Source organism: Monodelphis domestica, chromosome 2 (assembly GCF_027887165.1).
Source record: "Monodelphis domestica isolate mMonDom1 chromosome 2, mMonDom1.pri, whole genome shotgun sequence".
Taxonomy (NCBI): Eukaryota; Metazoa; Chordata; class Mammalia; order Didelphimorphia; family Didelphidae; genus Monodelphis; species Monodelphis domestica.
Window position 1 is genome coordinate 426,608,468 of NC_077228.1, and position 19,150 is coordinate 426,627,617.

The 19,150-nt window shown below is 32.3% G+C and overlaps 1 protein-coding gene across 4 annotated transcripts in view; it reads left to right on the forward strand.

Annotated features, from left to right (window-relative positions):
- STXBP5 (syntaxin binding protein 5) overlaps positions 1-19,150 on the forward strand; it is a 213,840-nt gene that overhangs the window by 147,677 nt on the left and 47,013 nt on the right. For 2 of the 4 annotated variants that reach the window (XM_056818911.1, XM_003340397.4), the window contains exons 20-21: positions 3,762-3,821; positions 3,926-3,973. The exons of the other annotated variants lie outside the window; for them this stretch is intronic. In XM_056818911.1, coding sequence (XP_056674889.1) covers positions 3,762-3,821; positions 3,926-3,973 — 108 coding nt within the window. The remainder of the gene's footprint in view (positions 1-3,761; positions 3,822-3,925; positions 3,974-19,150) is intronic. 4 annotated transcript variants of the gene reach the window in all.

A 19,150-nucleotide genomic window follows, 5' to 3' on the forward strand; every position in this document is an offset into this window, starting at 1 on the left:
AAGAATATTGTGCCTGATATCTAGAACCTTCCATCCTCTGTACCCTGATTTAGGTCATGAAGAAGTGAAGTTAAAGAATTAGTGATTCAGGATAGGGAGAAAGGGGAAATGCATACACATATACATACATACATACATATATAAATATATATAACAGCTAACTACTGGATTTTATTTAAGGGTCTTAGCTATGAGTATTCTTCAGTTTTCTAATAATTGAAGATTCCTCCTTAATGTATTTTATAGTCAAGAATTTAGTGATAGAATCTTTTAGGCTTCAAGAATAATATGAATAATATATTAAAAAATTAAATCTGGACTTATCTGCAATAAAGTGCAATTCCCTGCCTTTGACATGGATATTATAACCCTAAGCATATCAACTAACCTCTCTAGACTAACCACTAAAAGACTGTAAGTTACAAATTTGTTGCCAATCTATAGTAGAAGGAATTTCCTCACTGGGAGTTCCTCACACTGATAAAATCACACATCTAGATTCCCTCCCACTCCCTACATATCCACACATGGAACCCAATGGCAGAATTTATCATAAATAAACATTGTTTCATCAAGAACTTACATATATTACCCAGAGTGTGGATAGCCTAACTAAAAGAACTGGAAATAATTTGTTTATGGTGATTTTTATTAAAATTAACATCAAATGACTACATTAGATATACTCTGATTACCATAAGTATAGGCATTAAAATAGCTTTAGACATAAGCCATACAAGCTGCCAAAAGCATAGAATTTGAATGAATTTCCTTTATTCAAAAAATTGATATTAAATTATCTCAAAAATTGAAAAAAAACCCAACAAAATATATATATTCCAGTATCCATCCCCCCAAAGTGTATAAAATATATCCATATTTCAGTGCTTTTAAACAAACATTTGGTTCATATCCAGCTTTTTATTTTAATAATGATTCCTATAGTTCTGTATTTGTCTCCTCAATGACTCAATCCCAAATATAAAATAGGTGGAAAAGGATGAGATTGTTATTTCATTGGTTTAGAGAACTCCTGGGTGAGAAAACTTCCTCCACAAATGCAGAGGAGTATCTTCTCTACAGTCTTTAGTCTTGAAGAGTTGGCTACAGAAGCCAGTATTTGGCAGAGATAGTACTTGAACCCAGATGTTTTTGGCTTTGAAGATAACTTTCCATATACTATGCTGCCTTCTTTTGACTTTCAATAAGAAATGTGAAAAAATAAGTCATTATATATTAAAAACTAATTACTTTATATATCACTTGGTTTTCCTTAAAAGGACAAGCACTCAGAGAAATTATTTTTAAAAAATGATGTTAACTGATGAGCAATTTTTATGTCAAGCACATTTTTATGCATTGTTAACCCAATGTGAAATTAAAGTTCTCAGTTTAGGCTGATACAGTGAGTAAAATTAGAGAGAGAGGTATTAGCATGAGATAAAAATAGAGATTTAAATGAGGCTGAATTAATCTATTCTCTTTTTACTATATTATTATAGTCTGTGCATATAGTCTTCTGTTCACCTTTCATCCATTTATAATTTAATAATGTTCATTCTTTGCTTATCTTCCTGAGGCATTTTTATGATTTTATTGTTCTCATTTTCATTTGCAGTAAGAAAAGAAATTATAATCCCTTATAGTAGTAAAGTAATACTTTCCTTACAATTGTGTGAGGTGATTAAATGCTATTTTACTCATTTTAGGCACTCAGAACAAGTTAGGACATAGTCAGAAGATTGTAGATTTGGAACTGGAGGGGACACTTTACAATCATATATTACAACCTCCTGCTTTTATAGAACTATAACTTCATATTGTTATTTCCATGTGAAAAAAATCTAAGTTTGGTTTCATGTAGATATACACACATATGTAATGTTTATGTGTTTATGTACTTAAATATGCCACTAATTGTTCTCTCTCCTTAAAGGAGCTTGTTGCTAAAATTTGTATTTGACATTGACACATTTTAAAAGCTAACTAATACAAAATTAAAGTCTTCGAGGATGTTGATTTTGTCCTTACTTTTCAAAAAGTAAGATTTTAAGTTTGTTTTATCTCATAACCACTAAAGTTTTTTTTTTAACTTATATGGAAGAAGTATACCTACTTCCAGTTTTGAAAAATGCAGTGAACCTAGACGTCTCCTCTTAACTTAATATCATTTTCTTAATATGTGTTTCTATAAAAATTCATCAGGGTCCCCAATAAAGTGCTATTTTAAAGGGAGTGGGCTGATCTTCCCCCCCCAGATAATTATATTTAACAATCAACAGTGGATAAAATAATACGTAAAGAGAAAAAATAGCATAAAAGTCAGGTTGCTTGTTCAGTCAATATTTTTACCTAAGGTACAATCATAAATAACCATAATTCTCTTTGAAAGAATAAACTTGATTCTACTAATTCAGTTGCACATACTTTTACTTCAGTGAAAAAATGGGGAAAAGTGAAACATTTTCTTGTTTACATGAATTGTGCAGGAGAGATGCCTTTGAGTTCTGACAACTGGAATCTGGCTTAGGGTGATGCTCATAGTAACAGGTTTTTTAAAAAAGATCCAGAACAGAAGCATCAGTGAAGGGGGAAGAAAATTAAAAATAGCAAAGACAGTTGGAAGAATAGAAAAGCAAAAATGCTTAAACAATTTTATCTAACAGTTATTAGCAATAATAGACTTTATGTTTATCATTGTTTATTAAAATAAAATTAAACATTTACTGTGTCAGGAAATCTTTTAATCCTTGATCAACTTGAAGTTATAAATTGCAATTATTTTTGTTTCAATTAGTTTCCTACATTTCATCTCATCTTTTAAAATATCTTACTAAGAGGAGACCAGAGTATCAATTATATTTTAATGCAAAACTCTAAATAGAGATTTCTTTACCTATGGCACCATCCTTAGTTATCAGCCCGGTCTCACAACCTCTGAGACATTCGAACTCTTCACTTTCCAGTTACCAAGTCTTGTTGATTCTTCCACTTGAGTCTTGAAATGCTCATTTCTTGAATCTGCTTTTTCTCTCTGATCATACCTTCCACACTAGTACAAGACCTCATCTCTAAATGTTTGTTGATTGATTGACCAATTTAGACTGCTGAAGTAGCCACCTTCTCTCCATATTCATCATCCATGAATTTGTTAAATTTATATTCTTAAGGCACGAGGTATTGCATCTCCTGCTTTTTTTCTATGCCTGGAATACTCTTTTCCACTTCTACTTCTTGGAATCTTTAACTTCAGTTCAGGTTTCATGTCCTTAAGCCCTCTACTTGTTTTTGTCTCCTCCCCTGTGCTGCAATTACTTTGTAGCTATCTTTATGTATGTTTTTTTATTTAATTATATATACATATACATATACACATATGTATATGTATATATATATGTGTATATATATATATATATACATATATATATATATATATATATTTTCTCCCTTCTCAGTAGATTATAAGCTCTTTCATGTGTCAGGGACTATAATTTTATTTTTCCATCCTCAGTGACTAGCACAGTGTACATTTAAAACTTGGATTGAATTTTGGCTTAAGACTTAGTTCTGATTGTTATTACTATACTTATGATTCCAGGAACTATTATGGTTCTCCTACTTTAGGTAAATAATATAATTACATTGTGTGGATTATTTTGGTTGTTTTTCCCCCTTTATTATAATTCTGCCTTTGGCAAAACTTCAGTATTTGTAAATTATGACCATTCTGCATGTTCATTTCACTGTCTTCATTTATGTAGGTTCTACGTCGCCAAACAATTCTGATGATGAACAAAAAGTGACTAATTTTATAGAAAAGGGTATAGTATGTTTGATATTTAAAGCATTTTATTTATTTTATTTATACTTCATTTAATTTTCTTTGAATAGATTTTGACATTATATTTCAAAATGTTATTTCCAGTGAAGACCAAAAGCAGAAAATTTTCCAAGATGGTAGCCAATGATATCGGTAGGAAATAGAAAATTCTTTTTGTTCTTAATCCAGTGCCTTGCTATACACAATGCTAACCCTACTTTAAAAAAATTATCAAATGTAATTTTGTGGCATTCTTTGCATATTAATTTATTATTCCTTGTGATAAATTATAATCTTTCCAGCTACTTCTTCTAAACTCATTGGGCTTACAATTATCAAAAAATCAATTACATGTGGAATGCAGCTTTCTTTAATTTAGTGTGACTTTGTCTAATTTGGATAATATTTCAGAATATAACAGGGTTCAGTTTATTCAGCAAGCAGTATGTTTTCAACAGTTTTTTTTTAGCTGTTCTTATGTCTTTTTTTTCTTTCAATTATTTCTCCTACATTTTTTAAAGGTTGCTAATGTCCTTAATTTTTTTAAAGAGCAGATTTTTCAGAATTTTTACTGTGGATACTTTTGGATCAGAGGAAACTTTGTATATTTCATAATGAAAACAGATAATTTTATTTTAATATTTTATCCAACTATATTTTCTTTTGTATTTTTTAAACAAAATTATCCCCCCAAAATATTAAATGGTAAAATAAGAGGATATTATACCAAATTTGTAATATCATGGTAAAAGCACATTAAGATCTGATTTAGGGGCATATAGATATTTGATACACTTTTATTTTCATACTTGGTTATTTTGAAAATCACAGTTCTGGAGAAAGAATATGCCTTATCTGTTTACAAAATTTGTATTGTTTGCTATTTTGATTTTTTTCCCAAAGAATTTCTTGATTAATTTCTGAATTTAAAAAAGCTCATGTTTTTATCAAGTGTAAGGCTTTAAATTTTTTTATTCATGTTGCATACAGTTATAAATTGAACCCTGTTATGGTCTTGTGGATAAGTTTTGTTGGGAAATAAAGGGAAAAGGTATGTGGTTTCTTCTGGGAAAGGAACTTTTCTTTAATGATATCTCAAAAAGTATTTTAGTCTCTCTGGCATTGGTGGTTTATAACCAATCAATAATAATTTTTAAGCCATTAAAATTGCATACAGAAAATCTATAGTGTGGGTTTTTTTTTCACTAGTTTTTATTATTTAGCATTGTATGGTTACTTCCTGAATAATAAGTATTTGCTGAAACTCCTCGAAGACTTTCATATGTAGGTTAGGAAATACACTTTTGGGAATTAGATTATTTTGGCAGTTTCATTTGGGATGAAAGATAACATATATGTATGTAAATATATATATTATTTCAAAATGGATGCTATTTATAAAAATGGTTTCAAACTTTTTCCCCCAGAAAATGAGCTCTTGTCAGTTTTAATGCTGTTAATTAAAGGATCAAATATGAAGTTCACAAATTATTCAGTAAGCAGTTTGCCATGGAATATAACTAAAGAATTTTTTTTTGTTTTGCCGAAGAATGATATTTACTTTACAATACCTGAGGATAAAATATAGCCCCACAAATCATCAGAAATATCAAATGGACCAATGTTTTCAATTTCCACAAAAGTACTTCTGGCAGGACAGTACTTTTTTCAATAGTGATGTTAATGCCTTTATTAGGGAACCAGGGCAAAACATGACAAGGCTTATCTTGATACCATCTTTTAACATAGACTTCCCTTATACCACGCCCTGTACTTTACCCTGGAGTTCCAAATCCTTGATTTGATAAGACTTTTCCTCCTCTTTCATTGAATGTAGACTCATCTTATTATTATCCTTGTCCTATATACCATTCTGTCATTTTTATTGCTTTGGTGGCATTTGCACCACCATGATTAGCAAAGGGCTTTTTCAAATGTCATTTCACACCATAACTTCTAAGAATGTCACCATTTCTCTTTGGTAGATAGTAGCAAAATAGTAGCAATGCAAAAATCCCACTGAAATGGACAAGAGGATATTTGCTTGGGCATTCACTTTGTATTTTCATTTGTCCAAAACTCTATTCTTACAGACATCTGGAGGAAAAAACAGTTTTAAGGAATATTTTTATTGGTCATAGGATCCTAGAACAAGAACTAAAAGGAATTTCAATAGCCATCTAATTCAACTTTCTCTGACTGGAAAGCTTTGAATGAATGTTAATTAAATACGTGAATAGCATAAAATGGAAGAGATAGGAGATGACAAAAGTGAGATTTGAAATTATATCATGGTGTCAAAACCAACAAGATAAATTAACAAGGAATGGAATTTTTACATTTAGTTTCACTAAAGTATGTCACAAACCAGGAAGAAACCTAGCTTAATAGCAACTACTCATGATTGTGCAAGAATTCTGGTTAGTTGCAAACTTGATATAAATATTTTGATACAGTTACTAAACAACCTTAATCTCTATTGATAGAATGATAATATCTAGTTCACAAGAAAATAGCACTCTTAAAACCTTGCTGTTTAGTAAATATCTGGAATATTTTCCCCCCCCTTTTTGGATATAACAGTGTAAGAGAGATAGTTGTTATACCATACAGCTCATTGAGAAAGAAGGCCACCAGACTAGCTAAGGGCCTAGAAATTGTGATTTGAGGAAGAATTAAAAGAAATGAATATATTTAATATTGGTGAAAGGAAGACTGAAAGAAAATAGGAGAGTTGTCTTCAAATTTTTGAATGGCTGTTATGTAGAACATAGAACAGACTTGTTTTGTTTTAAAACAAAAGGCATTATTAAGGAACCCTATGGTAGAGAAGACTAATCTAGGAGTAGAAGACATGCGTTTTAGTTTCTAATATGCTATTTACTCCTCATTTCATCCTAAGTGAGTCTCTTGACTGTTCTGAGCCTTTTTAGTTTTCTATTAAGGACAAAAGCACTCTGAAACTAGAAGGCATCACATAAAACATTATGAATACCTTAATATTTCCAAATGGTTAGTATTAATAAGCAGAAGTTATAGGATTTAGCTCATCAATAAGAGTTTTCCTAATAACTAGAACTACTCTACAATAAAATAGGTTGCCTCCAAATACAGTAACCTCTCTAAACTTCCACAGAGGTACACTGGAGAGTGCTGAGCCTGAAGTATGGAAGACCTGAATTCATATCTGGCCTGGGATTCTTAAAAACTCTGTGATTGTGGGCAAGCCACTTAACCTATATTTTTCTTAGCTTCATCAAATGTAAAATAGGAATAATAGCACCTAACTACAAGGATTGTTGTGTGAAGATGTTTATTACTGTGTCTGGCTCAGACTAAGTGTTTACTAAATCCTTACCCTTTTTTCCTCTCTCATCCCACCTTACCTGACTTCTGCCACCTTTGCCTTTCTTGTCTTTCTGCCTTCTTTCTTTCCTTCTCTTCTTATGTCAGCTTACTCCCCCCCGCCATAGATTTCTGTCTCAACTTTCTCTGCTTCCTTTCTACAATTCTTCTCCCTTACTCTCTTTCATTGTCTCCCCTACTCTCCAGTAGGCAGAGACTAAATGACTGACCATATGTGTGAGATGTTTTGAATGGGATTCCTATTCTGAGTAGGAATTTATAGTAGGTGATTTTTCAGTTTAAAATTCTATAATTTTGTCATGCTAAATCTTACAGAAAAATCTTGACAGGTTGGAAAAATTGATTGGTTTGTGATTAGTTTTCTATTTGGATGACTACTTAGAGAATTTTGTGATCTTTTTTTTAAATAAAGAAGATTGATCATTAACAATTTTGATCTCATGTATTCAGCGATTAGTTACATATTTTTCATGAAACAAAACATTTTAGCATGTTTGTTTTAATATATTATTTAACATTGTGAGGTGCTCTACATCTATTTTAATTAATATGACCTTAGAATATTAAATATGGATGTAACTTTAGGCATCTAAACCAATCCTTTCATTTAACACAAAAAAGGAAAGAGGTTAAGTTGACAAACTTAAAATCAATTGTAAAAGGGCAGAACCAGGAGTAGAATCCCAACCTCCTAAACCTAGTGCAGGGTGGTACTTTTTCTACTGAATCACACTGCTGTGCATATGCTTCATACTTTAAACACAATACCTAATTTTTCTTTTTCATATGGTCTTTTTTATACTTTGTTTCTCCACAACCCCCTGCCCTCAATTTTTTCTAAATTTTCAGATTTAAAAATGGAATCCATAGCGATCCATTTGGAATTCTTAATTATTTGAACAAAAAGGTATGTATTAGTTGCATCTAATAGAGTAGTGAATTTTTTCACTATTTTTCACATTTTTTCACATGCTATGAAATTAAAATGAAATAATTCCCAAATATTTTGTCTTTTATAAAGGTATGTGTTGCCACAGCAACACAGGCTATTGGAGATATGTTTAAACTGGAATTATGCAGATCTTCCTTAAATAACAAGAACTAACCACTGAATCTGTATACATGAGACAGGAATATTTTTATGCAAGGTAACTGATATTCTTTACTCTTAAATTGTCTTTAGTTAGATATGAATGGGTAGGAATTAAATTTTGTGTTTTAAGAATATTTCTCTTTGTCATACAAGGCAATGTGTATCCTAATGAATCCTTTTTTTCTTTTTCAGGTTAATGCAAATCTGAAGATTATCAACATTCTAAATACCTTAATTTAAAAAAATTATTATTAATGTATTTTCAGTTTAAAAAAATAAATTATGTTCAGCAAATGTTGTGCTCTAGAGTGTTCTTTCATTGTGCCAACACAACTTAAAACTTAGATGGATTGTGTTCTCATCTATTTGGGTACTTCACCCATTTGTGCAAATCACAGCCTCTTCATGCCACCTCATCCTGGGCAGTTATCTTCCATGTCTTTCTGTAAATACTACATCAAGTTTCTACATATAAGAATTTCCTCTGGTTCTTTTACTATCTAGAGGATAGCAGTGAAGTACTTGTGCTAGCTGATACCTTTCTTTCTTGGTACATAACTAATCTACTTCCTTTTTAAATCATACATGCTGTTCATCACATCTTTTCCCACCATTTCTCTCATAATTCATTGTTGGCAATATGTTGCAGTATAGTCCCACCTCCCATTCGTATTTCCATTGTCCTTTGGCTTAACTAAAATTTTGCTTCTTTTCAGATTGTGGTCTTCCATGACTTACAATCATATAGCATCTAAAGGAAAAGAATGGCATTAAAAATGAGCTTTCATATTAGCAAACATCCAGGAGCATTCAAAGTGTTACACAATTTCCCAAATTAAATACACCCTGATCTTTTCCTAGTTAAGTCTAGGTCTACCTAATTGTCTATGATCAGTGCCTATCCAATATATTATATATACTAATAGACTAACCTAGTGGGCTACCCTTCCAAGTGCATATTATAATCCAGGAAATATGCATTTTTCATCTACTTTGTTTTTCCAGTGTGAACTAGTCAGACCAATCTCTTTCACATGACCATGGATTTCATTGAGGAAGCTTTGTGTGGTGTTCTGAGCTCAATGCAGTTATCACAGTGTCATCTACAAATAGTGTTTGGAGAACTTCGCCATTAATAGGGCATCCCTCTTCTCTTTGAATTCTGTGGACAGCTTCCATGACACTGGTTAACACCTTAGGTGAGCATATATCTCCATCTTTAATGCCTTATGTAATATTGATACTCAGTGCATCATTGAACATAGTATTTCTATGCTTGCATCTATTATGGAATCTTATTTTATCTTAACATACATGTGGAAGACATCTTTTTTGAGGAGTGCCTTAATATTGTATTTTATTCTGTTGAATCTCCTAAACCTAAAATACCTGAATACCACTGACCTTTTATCTTGAATTTGTCTACCTTACTATCTTGGATTTTATCCAGACACTATTCATCTAAGCTATAGCTTATTCTTTTGTTCAGCAAAAAAATAATAAATATAAATTTAATCAAGCAAACATATAGTTTTACAAATCTTCATTTTTCTTACACTACGAAATAATACATATGAGAGATTTGAATTTGACCCCAGAGTATGGGTTTTGGTAAATACACTTTTCTGGGAATCCAAAGACCAATATTTCAGTCTTTGTGAGATTTAAAAGAGTGGATGCCCTAAACTGTTATAATTAAAATGGTTGATGTTGTAAACTGTAATGAGTTAAAATGGTGGAAGATACAAATTATGCTAGATATAAGAGAGGGTGAGTAAATTGTGACCGCAGAAAATATGTTTCACTACAGTGTCTTGGTTTTTAAATCAAATATAAGGTGGTCGCCAGGGAAATATTCCCAATTATTCAATATGCCCAAGTCAACTGGGTTTTTATAGAGAATTTAATTAATAATACAATGAGTAATCAAAGAAAGAGAGAGAGAGAAAAAGGAAATAAGTATGAAGGGCCTTAAGCCAACATGGCCTAGACCTGAGTCTTAAGAGAGAGATCAGTCAGTTAGTCTTTTATCACTCACCACAAGGTCTATCTAAGCAAGGATTCTAGGGACACCAGGCCAGCTCCATCTCAGCTGATTTCCCCAGAGAGAGTTCCAGCCAGAGTCCTCCTCAAAGAGAGATTCAGCCAGAGACTGTTTCAAAGGGCCTCTCTCCAGAGCCTCCAGAGGGACAGAGTCCCCTCAGAGGAGCTCCAGCGAGACCTCCTTAGAGATTGTCCTCCAAGAGCTTCCCTTCTCCAGAGCCTCTCTCAAGAGATTCTTCCCAAGCGATCTTCATGAGAGCTTTCTCCAAAAGGATTGTCTCCAAGGATCCTATCTCCAAGGCTCTCAGGATCTCCAAGCATCCAAGCCTCCAAGGATCCCTTGCTCAAGAGATTCCTTTTCTTATATAGGGTTTTTTTTCCCTATGTCACCTCCCCTAAGTTCTTCCATCTACCAATCATCGTAGATGTTTTCTAAAAGGACAGCCCATATGAATTCCTGCTAAGTCGACTAATCCCCTCAGTATGTCTGAACCAGAGAAAACACATCTGAGTCGACTAATCTCATTAAGAGAAAACCTGCCTGACCCTTTTAGGCACCTAGCATCCCATTGTATCAATTCTAAAAAACAGGCATGGCTCAAAGAACTCCTTGCCTTATTATAAGCATGGGTCCAAGTACTTTCATTGTTTAGCAAGGAGTTTTCTCCCCTAAAGCAGTCTTAAGTACGGGTGGAGTAGAGGTCCTCCCATAGCAAGGAGTTTTCTCCCCTAAAGCAGTCTTAAGTACGGGTGGAGTAGAGGTCCTCCCATTTCTGATCCTGGCGAGTTCTCACATCAAAATGGGGAATGTTTTCCAGTAGGGAATTTGTTCCAATGGAGGATTCCTCAATGTGGAAATTTTTAACATTCACAAGTCTAAGAAATTTCAAGATTTACATCTTGCTGTGCCACTTTATAGCCATGACATTAAGCTAGTCATTTAATTCCTCAGTCTCAAATTCCTCATCTGAAATATGTTTGGGATTCAGATAGTTCTCTAAGGTCCTGTCAAGCTCTAAAACTCAATGATTCTAAGTCAAATGCTTTTTTAAAAAATCCTCTAATAATAGATATAGTACTATCTTATATTCCCTGCACCTCTCAATCATATGATTGTTAAGGTATTGTCTGTGAAAGGAAGTAAATCTGAAATCTTTCCTGTTCCTGTATATTTTCATCAAGAATTTCCTTTGAATATTTAATATAGTCTAATAAATATCACATATAATTTTAAAAGTAAAAACATTAGATGGTAATTGCTGATATCTTCTTAGTGATCTTTGGTAAATGTTAAAGGCATGATCTATTCAGTTGTTTTAGAATCTTCCTGTCTTTTGAAGTATCTTGATAATCTGTCACTGAATTCTTTTACAATTTTATAGCCTTCAGAATGGAATTTGCTATATAATTTCAATCATTTGTAGTCACTTCTCAATTTTTAAATGCTATTTCATCACATTATACATCTAGTGCTGATGTCATAGTCTCAGTTTATATATTACTGATGAGAATATATCACTACAAATATGCAAGCATTTCTGTTTCATGAAGTCATAGGATTTTAGAACTGCGAAGGACCTTGGAGAATTTCAATCTAATTTCCTTCATTTATGTCAGTTATGTTATTATCTTTACAGTTTTATTTTTTCGTAGTTCCAGAATGATTTGGATTATCTGTACTCTCATTTTCCCTTTTAAGTTGTTTCCCCTACTTTGTAAGGCAAAAAAAAAAAATCTGTCATATGTCTTATAGTGATTTGTATATAAGCTTGTTTACTTAACTGGTTATCTTATTTTGTTGCCTTTGAAGATCAAGTGTTGACTTCCCAGCATGATTTTCTGGTTTTTTTCTGCCTTTTCATGATAGTGATTGATTTGCACCATTTATATTTCTTTAAGAAATTATATCAAACAACTTCTTTACTTTTGGTGTATTTCAAGAGCCAGCAGATCATTCAAATAGGAAAAGGTTGAAGTTGCTAGAATCTAAATGTCATCTTCCACTTCTGATTTAATTTTCATTTTTAAAGCCCAAATAAAAGTAATATTTCCAAAGGTCAGAAAATATAGGTCAAAGATCATTGGATGTGAGACAACAAAAGGTCTGATTTTAGTTCTACCTGTGAGACACAAGTTGTGTGAACTTGGGCAGATTGATTTTTCTTAATATGAATTCCTTCATCAGTAAAATGAGAATTGTAATAATGTCATTTTTGGTATTATACTTCTTTTGATTGTAAGGAACAATTAATTTCAATGTGCAATTACTTTGTGAATTGTAAATCAGTATATTAACATACAACAGTATTGTAATACTGGGGATCTCTCTTAGATTTCTTTTGCTGCCTCTATGATCTTCTAACCTCTTTTCCATAGTATTACATTATACTGCTAATGCTGAGTTCTCTGCAAACTCATCTTTCCATTAAAGGATTTTCCTTCCTTTGTAAGGCAATATTGCTTAAAATTTTTCAAAGAGAGGAAATTCCTAGTACAGGTAGGAGATATAAACACTGTGCAATAATAATGGGTTAGAAGAAAGAAGAAAGAGAACAAATGAGCATATGAATAAAATACAATAGGAAATAGTATTGAATATTTCATTAAAACCTCATTAGACAACAGAAAAAGATTAGAAAAGGAGACATTTTTATGACTATTTAGATCTTATAGAAAAGCTTAGAAATATGAGCTTGCAAATGATTACATGACTCCAAGTAGTCTATTAAAATATATAATTATGTTTAAGCAACAATAGATTTGTTTATGTAATAAATATTTTTATAGAGTAAGAATAGCATAAGCTTTAAGTCTCACTTTGTTCAAATCAAATATGCCATAATGGAGTTCTGGACCCTTTTGCAGTAGCCTAAGTAGGGAAATAAAATGGATATCATTACTTGTGTTAGACATATGGCCTATAAGGTTTCTTCTTTCTTTAGCAATCAAATGGTACAGTGGATAGAGTGCTGGGCCTGGAGTCAGAGAAGACAAGTTCAAATTCAGGCCCAGACTCTTAATAGCTATGTGACCCCAGGCAAGTCACTTAACTTCTATTTACCTCAGTTTCCTAATCTTCAAAATGGGAATGATAGCACCTACCTCTTAAGATTGTGGTGAGAATCAAATGAAATAATTGTAATGTGTTTATCACAGTACCTAGCACATCATTAGTATTTAGTAAATGTTTATTTTTTCCATTCTACTCACTGAGTCTATAATTGTTTATGATCCTATTCTGTCAATCATTCTTTCCTTAGCCAAACTGTGTTAAGTTAATGATAATTGTTGACAAAACCTACCCTTTTAATTAACATTAGGTGTAGATCTATAAAGAGGATAATTTAAACAATAATAATTTTTTTCTGGTTTCTAATTGCTCCCAGTGGTAATACTAAAACCAAAATTTTTAATTTTAATTTTCCTCTTGCTTCCCAAATTGTATATTCCTATCAAAATATTAATTTTTTGTTGGGTTTTTGTTTGGGTTTTTTGTGAATCTGATAAAGCATGTTCATAGTTTTTATAGTAATTTACTCTATATTGAATCTGCATAAATTGCCCAATTTGCTCAATATTAATTCTTTAAAAATGTCTATATGTTTATGTATACATGCGCATTTGTGTATATGTGTATATGAATGTGTATGTGTATTTTAGAAGAGTTTTTCTGATCTGTGATTTATTGGAATGGAAATTTCTTCTACTGTTACATATAAACAGCTGTCCTGCAAGTTAGAGTCTGAAGTGAATCATGCAGTGCTCTAAAAGGTTGCATAACCAGTCAATGTCAAAGGCAGAACTTGGATTTGGTCTTCTGAATATGAGGCCTTCATTCTTTTGAGCAATCCACAAGGCATTCATGCACCACAGGTATTCAAACAAGTCATTTAACCTCCCCACCAAACGCATTCAGAAAGTTCAAATTAGGCATAACCTTTCATGATTTGTGGCTTTGGATAGGAAAAAAGAAGTTATATCTTTATTTCAGCATAAATCCTACACGTTTTATTTTGTATATTTAAAAACATTATTCTGAGGAGTCCATTGACTTCACCAGATCATCAAAGGAATTTGTGACCTCCAAAAAATGTTTAAAATCACTGTTTTATGATAATTTAAAAAATGTAAAGGAGAAAAAAATCTGCCCCTACAATTTGACATAGTAGAAAGCAGGAAATAATAGAAAGGCATGAGAATACTTGTTTCTGAAGAAAGGTTTAATTAGCTTTTAAGAAGTTAAGAAACAGAGTAGACCTGAAAGTAATTTCAAAATAGAGATACTTTTTAAAGAACAGATTTAAAGAGGGATTGAATGATGGAAAACCTAAAATTTAAATTGAAGTTGCTTGCAAAATAATTCTACACAGCTTTGGTCTCCAGAGGGGGAGTCCACTACTTTGGGTCAAAGGGATATTCTCTAGGCCTTTACTTCTAAGACTGTAGTTCATATGTCCCTTTAATAGTAAGTCATTTATAAAATTGTAAACAGTAGTAAATGCATTTACTAAAATGACATCATAATGATAGTAGCTAAAAAAAAAATCTTGAAAAGGTTTCATATAAAGAATGGGCACAAATTTAGAGTACACTGCTAGTGAGCACAGAAATATAGAGAACACAAAAAGTCAAGATAAATGAGGCCTCCAGTACTATGGAGCCCCAGTGTTCCTTTCTCATGGTGTCTATACGTTTTTCCTTCCTTAGCATAAAAGGGTTTGAGGGAACCTTCTCAGATTTTCTGTGTTTGTTTCTCAGCTGCCAGAGCTAGTTCTCTTTAATCCATAGTTGCCTTTCTTCTTTGCTGCCAATGATCACATTCCTTAAAGCTACCACCTACCCCAGCTCTCTTTCTGTTACCTTTACTCCCTCCTAGATTTCATATCTCCTACTGATTCCACTGCAAAATTTTGTTACTGATGTGAGGGAAGGACCAAGTAGAAGATAATATCCTCTTTCTTCCCCTCCCCTCCCCAACTCTGTTTGACCATAGACTGCTTCCTTCTTTTACTCTGCTTCTGTTACTGAGCTAATTGGCTTAGCTTTTGAAAGGCCAAGGGGTTGTATCCAGTCTTCAGCCAGCCAATGCAAAAGTTACCTTCTAATTTAGTCAGAAAAATGTTTTATACTTTTTAAAGAGATTGTGGAGGCAGGATTAGAAGATACATTTTTGTACTTTGTTTTAATGAATTGATACCTCATCTTTTCTATTATCTGACCTTTACTTTCTGGGATCATAGCAACTGAACTAGAGGGAAAACAAATGTCTCTCATCCTTCTATTCATTGGAAATATTTTTTTTTACATATAGTTTTGGTATTTGGAACATAAATATTTACTTGGCATCAAGTTACTAAAATTATATTGTTGTTTATAGTTGTTTACTTTTTGAAGTAAACAGAAAATTAGAATATTCCCAATGCCTAGTTATTTCTTAGAATTTCTAAATAATCATTTCATTTTAACCTTTTTTTTTTACTTTTCCCTTTCTTCCTAGACCTTGTAGGGTATGCTTAGAGTGTCCAGGCATCAAGGAAAAGCTCATTATCTCTATCACTAGATACACAAGACCCATTGAGTATACCTGAAGGGACCCATCCATACCTGGTACCAAGCAGACCACTTTCTTATTCCCCTGCCCTGGAACTCACTCTAGACCTTCTTGATGATGTTTCCCCACTAGTGAACAATGGTCCCTTTCCCCCTTCTCCAACATTACTGGTGCTAACCTAGAATCCTCTCTCTACTTTGGCTCATATGGCCACTTTCCCCTTCCTAATGATAGATGACTGCTCCTATGAGACAGACACTTTGATACTTCCAGAGGACTTCTGAGACTTTCCATCTGCCCTGAAGCTGAACTCTCTTACACGCCATTGTCTTCCTCAATAACAGTATGATCATTTTGAAAGTAAAGACTATCTCCTTTTTCTGTTTGTCTCCTCAATTCTCAGTGTAGTGTTTGGCACATAGTAAGTACTTAATCTTTTTTTTTAATTGATTCATACATTTAAACATTTTGTGTGGTACTAAAGAGCTGTATGAGTCAGGGACCATAATTTAATATATGTCTTCCTTTAATATAGTTCTGCACATAGTAGAAAGTGAACATTTATTCAGTGTTCATTGGACAATTTGGTTTGGGTATTTTTTTTTAAGAGGTTCTTTCTATCTCTCTGTGTCATATTATCTTTTGCCTCCCGAGTAATGACAGTGATAAGAATGGTCAGTATGCATGTATTCTTTATTTTCTTCTACCTACTTTTTGGCCAAAAAAAATTAGTGCTAGACTTTATTATAATTGTCAGTATCTAGAATGAGGGAGATAATAATTATGTTATATTCAAGCCAGGTCAGGCCATATCTAGAGCATTGAGTTCAGTTGTAGGCATAAGATTTGATGAAATAATTAGACAAATTAGAGTATATTTTGAAGGTAACACCTAGAACATAAAGAGAATTTTCAGTTGAAGGAACAGGGCATGTTTAGTCTGCCCACAGGTAATGACAAGTATCTTTAAGAATTTGAAAACTTGTTATGTAGAACAGAAGTAATATAGAATAGAGTCATGAAATGTGGGTAGAATCTCACATCTATTATTTATTAGCAATGTGACCGTCTGTAAATCACATCTATCTGAGTCTCAGATTCTTCTTTAGGATGATGATAATATGCCCTGATAAATACTTCATAGAGTTGCTTTGGTGATCTAAGGAGATAAAGAATATAAAAATGATTTGCAACTGTTAAATCTTCTTTAATACAACAGATTTGTAAATTGATATAACCAAAAATGAACATAGCTTATGAGAAACTATATGAATGTAAGATGGTGGTGGTATTATAATTAGACTTCAGCAAAACAAAAAGGACAAATTAAATATGTTCTAGTTTATCATGCCATTTCTGAATAAAATATTATATAGGCAAATAGAACCAGAATGAAACCTAAATTTCACCATTTCTTATAAACAAGAATGTGAATTTTGCAAAATATTGAGGTTAAAATTTAATTTTCTTCCTTTTTTTCTCAAAGTATAATGATAGTGACTAACTTTTTAAATTAAAAATTAAAAAGGAAATCTGGAATTTCCTCAATGAAGAAACTCCTTCCTGCCGAGCCATATCTGCATCATCTATTCAACTTATAGTTTTAGAGAGTTATTCAGAGCATAAAAGAGATTCAGTGATTTGTCCAGGGTCACACAGAGTATTTTCAGAGTATTTTTCAGAGATAGAATTTGAATTCAGGACTCTTTGGTTCCAAGGTCAGTTTTTTTTAACTCTTACATCAAGCTGCTAAGATCTCTTTCCAAAACCTACTTAAATACCATTGTCCTAACACTGATTTAAAGTCATTCTTTTAGTGGGGAAGTAAACCCTTAATTAGCATATATTTTGTAGCCTTGAAGAGGAAATGTAGTGGTATTTATATTTTAAAAGTTCATAGGTTTATTTCTGAGAGATTCATTAGTGTGTTGATAACAGCAAATAAAAATAAAATAAGTTATTTATATACATTCCCAGATTTCAGCTAGAAAACACTATTTGCATGTGTACTAAGAACTATTATGAGACATTTATTTCTACTGCCCTTGTTTGACATCATAATTGGTAACATAGTTGGGGTTTTGATAAAGAGACTATAGTATAAACAAGTTTCTCTACTAGATTAGTACTGAGTAAGCATAGGGGTTGAAAATGTTCCTGTTCTTTTTTATTAATTGCATTATTAAATTGAATATTACCATGTAATTAACTCTTCCACTAGAAGGACAGTAATGCATAATGGATGGAGTGCAGTAGTTGAAACTTAGGGGAATCTGGTTTCAATTTCTACCACTGACACTTACTAGCTGTGTGGCCATTGGCAAGATACTTAACTACTTTGAGACTCATTTCTATCTTCTGTGAATGATAGATACCTCTTGTACCCAACACTCACATAACTGGTGAGGCTCCAATTAGAGAATGGATGTAATGCATTTGCAAACTGTAAAAGTGCTGAGTAAATATTAGTTCTTACCTCCCTGAAAATGGCATTGATCAAAATCAAATCAAATCAAAGCACGGATTATCTCAAAAAGTGACTCATCTGAAGGCTCATTTTGATTTGACTTTGTGATGTTGTTGTATATGTGCATCAAAATAAAAGTATCCTATGTCCTGGGAATTAAATTCAAATATATAATGAAGGCACACTGAAGATTTGAGAAAATGAAAACTTTCTAAGCTTTGTCTTCCTACCTTCCCCCCTCCCCCTGACTCTATTGCATCAACCTGGGTAAAAGTACCATTCTCTTCTGACTAAAACCTTCCTGTGGTTTTTAAAGGGTAATTAAAAATTAATGATGATGAAAAGAATTTCTAGGTTACTAGCTGGAAGTAAGGTAAGAGTAACTTATTGGAGATTTTAGTAAAAAAAAGCAATTAAGTAGGTGTTAATTTCCAGGAAATGCAAAAGCAAGATTAATGAGCAACAATCTGATAGTTCTTAGAACCACAAATAACTATCTGTTTCTCAGCAACAAATAATATTTTGTTCATATTAAGAAATTGATCATTATACTAATCCTTATGATAATATTGTTTATTAGATATGAGTATGGGATTATGGCATCTAAAATACTGTTTTTCATATATAGAATAAGAATGTATGCTAATAACTATTATACAACTGTACTTGTAAAGGAAAGGACTAGTGGTTATGACATTTAAAGTTAGTGAGCAGAACTGGCTTTGCCTAATTTTAAAGACTAATAAAAGGCCTTTTTATGTACACATATGTATATACAAACACATATGCACATATATGGACTATATATGT